General features: G+C 44.4%; 1 protein-coding gene across 1 annotated transcript; it reads right to left on the bottom strand.

The window, feature by feature from the left end:
• Nucleotides 1–7: 7 nt before the first annotated feature.
• trib2 (tribbles pseudokinase 2) lies at nt 8–6727 on the bottom strand. The gene is made up of 3 exons (XM_020603766.1): nt 5556–6727; nt 3790–4082; nt 8–1405 (listed from the first exon to the last, which is right to left on the bottom strand). The coding sequence occupies exons 1-3, from the start codon at nt 5823–5825 to the stop codon at nt 931–933; spliced, it is 1038 nt and encodes a 345-aa protein (XP_020459422.1). The 5' UTR covers nt 5826–6727; the 3' UTR covers nt 8–930.
• Between the last annotated feature and the right edge of the window lie 6 nt (nt 6728–6733).

Here is a 6733-nt window from a genome sequence, read left to right as displayed (position 1 = left end):
ATTACAATTTAAATAAATGTTACGTTCTTGCTTCTACAACTGAAGAAGGAATTTAAATAAGAGGAAGCTAATTTTAAAAAGTGGAACTGTCCATTCACCTAACACATCGAGTGCATGATGCCATGTCTGAAGGCTTACCGAGAGAGAGAAAAGAGTGAGGCTGAGGGAGTGATATTAAAGCAGCACAACAAACTGAAATAGCTTAAAAACAACAAAAATAAATGAGGGTTTATAAAAGTAATGACACTGAAAGACAAAAGTGGGATAAAGGCTTTAAAAACTGAAGAGGCAGAAACATAGAAAGGACTAAAAAGACGGTCAAGGACTTTAACAACTATGACAGAATTTTCAACGACGTAAAACTGAGATAAATGAGGAAACCTAATCATAAAATAAAGCTGAGGTCAAACATGTTGATGGTGATGATGAGAAAAAGCTCATTTCTTCCCCAGTGGTCCTAGGTCAGGGATTATCACCTTGTATTAAGTTAAACAACAGAACCTGGGGTTGTGGTTTGGTGTGGCTTTGCTATTTTGTCAGTTCATTTTGAATTGTTCTCCTTGGTTTGCTCTGTTCTTACGTCCCTTCATGCTTTCCATAGTGTCAAAAATGGTGAATGTGTTTAGTTTTATGAGCATCACATTAGACCAAACAGATCCAAAAAAGAACATTTGCTACATTGTTTGCAACTTGCATGTCTGGTGGCAACACCCCTGAGAAGGAGGTGCATCGCCAGGTGACACATAGATGCCATTTGTCATGCTAGGCTCAAGGTTTTCCATGAAGTGGTGGAAAAGGAAACAGGATGGAAACACCTTTATTATGGGTGACAAATGTTCACCTATTAATCTCTAAACTACTGTTTCTGGCTCTGCAGTGAGTGTGGCGAGCCGACCGTGGGGTAGTCGTCCGTTTGTGCTTGCTGTTCGCTCAGCTGAAGAACTGCTCCAGCTCCTCTTCCATGTTCACCTCAGGCACCATCTGCTCCTGTTCTCTTTCTCCTCTGCCGTGCATCGCAGGGCCCCCAACCACCCCAGAAGAGGCGAACCAGGGGTGCTCCAGTATCTCCCTAGAGGTGAGGCGCTCTGCTGGTTCCCGCCTGAGGATGGAGCGGATCAGGCACTTGGCCTTGGGCGTGAGCGTCTCAGGGATGTTGAAGTGACCCCTGCGGATTTTGCTGAACAGAGAGCCGGGCTCAATGTCATGGAAAGGGTAGCGCCCCACGAGGATGGTATACAGCATGACGCCCAGACTCCAGACATCAGCTGCCTTTCCTGAATAACTGCCACTGGCATTGAGGATCTCAGGACTTACATAGGCCGGGCAGCCATGTTTGTCTGACAGGGAGTCATCGTGACCGTCCAGGATGTAAGTGTCCTCGAGGCTCTCCAGCTTCACCAAATTTCTGGAGATACACAGGGAACAGAAAACACATTGAACAAAACAACAGACACATAAAATCATCTGATAACATGAACATTATTAAGTGATAATCACAATCATAGCTACATTCTTTGAATGCCAACTAACAAAAAACCCCACAAAAGACAGTCAGGTGCAGTAACGTGCTCTGATGGACATCTTAAGTGTTTTGGATCCATTGGTGTTGGATATCAAGAGGAAGTAGAGCATATAATGCTCTGGGATTAAGTTTGACATTTCCTTTCACTCAGATAAAAACCCAGCCAAAAAGCACTGATGTACAAATAGGCATTCCAAAAGACCACGACAATTCAAAAGAAACAAAATTGCAGGTGACTGATCGGCTTAAGCTTCATGCATTGAACTGTTTCACTCAAAGAACAAAGGAGCGACTGTGGATTGTATCCCCTCCTGTCCTAACCCTTAAAAAACATCTATTATCACTGTTCTCTAAACCCTACAACAGCAGCTATGATATCATTGATGCTGATAATAATGGCTGCTCATTAGGATTATCACTAAAGAATCCTGAGAGGCTCCCTGCCTAATCTCACCTGCAAGAGACAAACCCTATTATACTGTTTAATTTTCTCTTTCTCATTTTTTCCCCTCTTGGCAAAAAAAAAAAAAAAAAAAGATTTTTCAAAATGGAGAGTAAGAGACATTTGTGGGGATGTGCAAATGCTACCACCTGTGTGCGAGGTCCATGGCACATGATGCAGCAGACAAAGAACCAGTGTCTGTGATATTATCTACTGAGAGCCACTACAAAAAAGGGAACCGAGACAAAGTATTTTTGCCATGCACTTTCCTACAACCCCCTTCACCGATTCACTGGGAGAATAGCAATTTCTCTTTATTATTATGCTGTAGAGCGATTGCACATTTTCATATCAGGAAAATCCTATTGTTTCCTTGAGCCACATGCCCATTGTTCCTCTGTGAGATAAAGAGCCATGTGCTCATTTCAATACAGCATATTACTGCCTGCATAATAGCTCATTTGGAGAACATATGCGAACCTGCAATTAGTTCAGACAGCTTAGAAATACAAAAAAAGGATTTAACCTATTTTTAATAATAGCACACTGTCTTTATTTAAGCTACACAGGATGCAATGTTTGCTGATGCAATGTGCACCAAAACGTCTCATGAGCTTGCTGCAGAAGGAAGAGGTCAATAGGCCCAATTTAGGTACCTCTGCTGTGCTGTGTTGGATTCTGCTTGAAGCAACCTTTGGCCAATGCTCTTTAAAACAGGCTGCTCTCTGGTCAAGGCTAACTAGCAGCATGGCAAAAATCAGGTCATGCTGTGGAAGCCTGCTAAGATACCAGTTGTTCCTTTCTTCTTCTATGCATTCGCCATAATCTTGAGCCAGAACAGTGTCTCTGCCTCTAAAGCAGGTTCAGGACTAAAAAGGTTTAGGATTCTTGACAAGCCATATAGTAAATGTGACCCAATCCTGTCCAAGCACCATCAGTTTTAAAATTCACCCGACATCAACCCTTTAATGGGAAGAGGACTCGGTATCCCATCACATGAGCAGTCTGGTGAGACATTCAAGGTCACTGGATCCGTACTGAATATGTGAGACAGCTCAACTTCCCTTTTCCACAGTTAGTGCCAAAGAATGATGTCACACATTCAGACACAGGGCATGAGCTGCAGCCCGTGCCTCTGCCACAGGGTGTTAGATAAGAACTGGCTGGAATAAAGTTTCCCTCTGGGCCTTTAGTGTCAGGTCATTGCTGGCTTTGAAACAATGCTAACAAAAAAGGCAATACATTTTTTAGCATCTACCAAATTTTTAAAAAATATATTAAATCCTCATCAGTTAAAAAAAGCACTCTACACTCAGGTTGCTATGGCAACAGACGCCTGGATTTCACGGGTGCAGTTTTCAAATGCTGCCACCAGAGGTCAGTAAACCCATGTTGTGTAAGTGATTTATTAGTTTACTAAGGCTGATCACTACACAAGTGCAGAAGTGACCAATATTCAGCTTAATTAATCATATAACATGCAAAACCTAGTCAGGGTAACTTCTCTGTTCATGCTTGTTGGTGCCAGGAGCCAGATGACTTATCTACAGCTATACATGTCACGTACCTACTCCTAAACCATGTGGACAAAAATAGCTCAAGGGAGACACAAAGGGCTTATGTTTCCTGCACTCTGCATAACATCTGGGAGAGCATATCAGTCTTGTATGGTCTCAGTTCACACTATCCATCCTGAAAGCCGAGATGGGATAATATTGACACGCTTTCATAACTTATACAACATTTACAGATGAAGCACAGGGAAAGAAAAGCCAGAACGCTACAGTCGACGCTCAGTGAAGCCTATGGCTTCTGTAGAACTTACCTGTCCTCATTCTTGAAGACAAACTTCCTCAGTTTGAGGTCACGGAGGACCAGTCCGCTGTCGTGGCAATGTGCCACAGCCGAGGCTATCTGATAGAAGAGTCTGGCAGCTTCGTCCTCCCGCAGCTTCTTGCAGGTGCGGACAAAAGAGTGCATGTCGCCATAGCTTCTCTCAAAGAAGACATAGGCACGCGTCTCTCCGAGCAAGATCTCCAAGATTTGGTTAATATGCTGGTGTTGCCCCAGGGCGAAGTAGGCCGCCAGTGACTCCTGGTATCGGCCAATGTCAAAAACCTGCAATCATAAGAAAAGGCAACATTTTATACTTAACACTCCGCATTCTAGCCAAGTAGCTATGTTTCTTGTCTAGATTGACTCATGCGTGCAACTATCTAATTAGGCTGTTTTGGTGTCGAGGGTGAGAACATCTGCCAAACTGTTTTTTCTCCACTATGGAGAGACACTATTAAATCCAAGTTAAAGAGCTTCAAATTGCCCTTTAATTAAGCAAAATGTAACCTAAATGGGAGCAATTCCACCACACTCAGGACACCAGATTATTCTTTTGGCAGAGGGGGATGAGGTTACATGCAGGCAAAGTAAAAGCATCATTTTAGTGCATGGCATTGTACTGCAGCCCAGGGTTGCAGTGTCTTTTGTTTCCATAGTAACCCCCTAACTGACTTTCAGTACAACCAGTTCAGATGAGAGGGGGCTCCTCTGCTCGCAGTCAGTACAAATACACCCTATAGCTCTCGAGAACTTAAGATGTGACCCAGACTTCCTGCCTGGTGGGAATAACCAGCCCTGGGAGCGATGGGTGCTGTACTGAAGCCAGCACAAAGCAGGTGAGGTCAAACAACAGTTGGCTCACAGGCTGTGCCAAAGGCCATTCATTTGTTACCGCCATACAAAACATCATCAAGTCAAAAGGTAAAGGCTACTGAAAAATGTCATGGCTCATGAGTCCAGGTGTATGCAACTATCGTCTCAACTCATCAAACTACTTAAGCTAGCTGCAGTCTACCTCTGGGTCAACAACCCCACTGCCCTTTTAATCACTAATATCCAAAAGTCAATAAATGGTGTGGACAGGACAGGGTTGTCCTCAACCTTAAGGGAACAGGGGTTTATTCCTTATGGTTAGAGAGGTCAAAGCTGGAGCCAATGTGAGCTGTTCCCTAGCATGTCTCTCTCTCTCTCTCTCTCTCTCTTTACACAATTGTTCTCCAAAGATGAAAATCCCTCTAGTGTTTGGTGCCGAGGTGCAGTATGAACACGTTTGTGCACCAAATACGAAACCAAGGGCAAAATAACACGATTACAGCGTTGCACTGTTAAAGGGAGAAGCCGCGGGTGCGCGAGAACAGCACTGCCAGGAGCGTGTGTGTGTGTGTGCGTGGTTACTCACTCCTTTGTCAACGTTACATCATGCAATCCAAACCACGCAGCTTGCCCCATTCACTTTTTCCATTAGGCTGCACTGCCAGCTCTCTATTTACAATGCAAGCAATTAATAAAAAGCTGATACGCAAAAATGGGCGTGCATGTGGCCAAAGTCTGTATTTCTCTGTATAGTACGTTCATTACATTTGAGGCGATTCTTTATTGAAATAAAGAATGTGGCAATGCAAATGCAATGGTGGTGAAGCTGGGGGGGGGGACACTATTATGTCCTGCTGTTATTTGTCCACCGATTAGCCATGTTTTAAGGAAAACGGTGGGGGAACTATTTTGGGAACACAAGGTACCAGGTCGTCTACTAACCTTACATACGAGCTCTTCCCCGCTGTGTAGGTGGGCGGCTCGGAAAACGTGGTCTCCCTCCAGAGGCTCCAACAAAAGGTAGTCCCCGATGCGGGAGATACAGTGCGAGGAATCCGGGGTCTCCGGCGGGCTGGGGGACCCGAGGTTGGGACTGAAACTTTGGTGCGACTCTGTAGTCCTTAGGCAAGACGATTCTTCGAAATCGTGCGATTTGTGCCGCGATCTCCCATAACGTGAAATGTTAATTGGATTTGACCTCTGTATGTTCATGAGGAATAAGTGTGATAACTCCAGAATATCGCGGGCCTTCCTCCTCGTTCTTCTCTTCCTCCTCGATTAGGCACCACTTTTGTTGTAAACTCAGTACAATGTCGCAAAATCGTCCAATACTTTTATAAATAACGTAAAAGAAACTAATTCGGAAACGATGTAATTGCACCAGGCTGCTGGAAACGTCAGACTATCGAATGACCGTTAACACAACAAAAAGGGTTTTTTTTTCCCCGAGTTTAGCCGTTCATTTGTACCCCTTTGTTTTCCATTCAAGAAATAATCCCAGGCTAAAGTAAAAAAACAAAAAACAAAAACAAACTACCGCTCCAGGCTGACTAAGAACTCTTCGCACAGACCTGCTGCAATTTCATTCACGTTAGCAGCGCCACGACGAAGATGCAACAAAGGCAGCCAAAGTCAGCTTTTCCAATGAATGAAGTGCTAAGATCAGCCGCAGCTTGTTTGCTAGCTTATCTTGCCGGTTAATGCTAAAGCCCGTGTCATATAACGAAACAACTGGTTAGACACAGCTTGCAGGCACACACACAAAAAAATGGACAGGCGAAATGTTTAAAGCCCGTTTTACAGGCTATTTATCGCCGCTAAGTTTGACAGACAGATGGTGGCTAGCAGGTGCAGAGCTAACTAGTTTGCTTGCTTGGCTACCTAGTACCAGGTCAGTGCACAGCCTTGTTCCCCGGGATCATATCTATGCACGGAGATTGTCATCTGTGAAGGAGAAAACCCCATCCGGAAAAAAAGGCTGCTGTAGCTCTTTGTGTGCGGCAGTCTGCGTCCTTTCTTTTTCCTGCTCTAGTCCAGTTTAACAAAGAGTGGAGTCTGTGTGTGCACGCTGGTGGAAGAAAGGAAGGGACGGCCGGCCGACTTTCCCAGGCCTAACCCTC

This window comes from Monopterus albus, unplaced genomic scaffold (genome assembly GCF_001952655.1).
Source record: "Monopterus albus unplaced genomic scaffold, M_albus_1.0 scaffold62.1, whole genome shotgun sequence".
Taxonomy (NCBI): Eukaryota; Metazoa; Chordata; class Actinopteri; order Synbranchiformes; family Synbranchidae; genus Monopterus; species Monopterus albus.
Note: the sequence above shows the minus strand (reverse complement) of the source record. Positions and strands in the feature narration are given on the sequence as shown.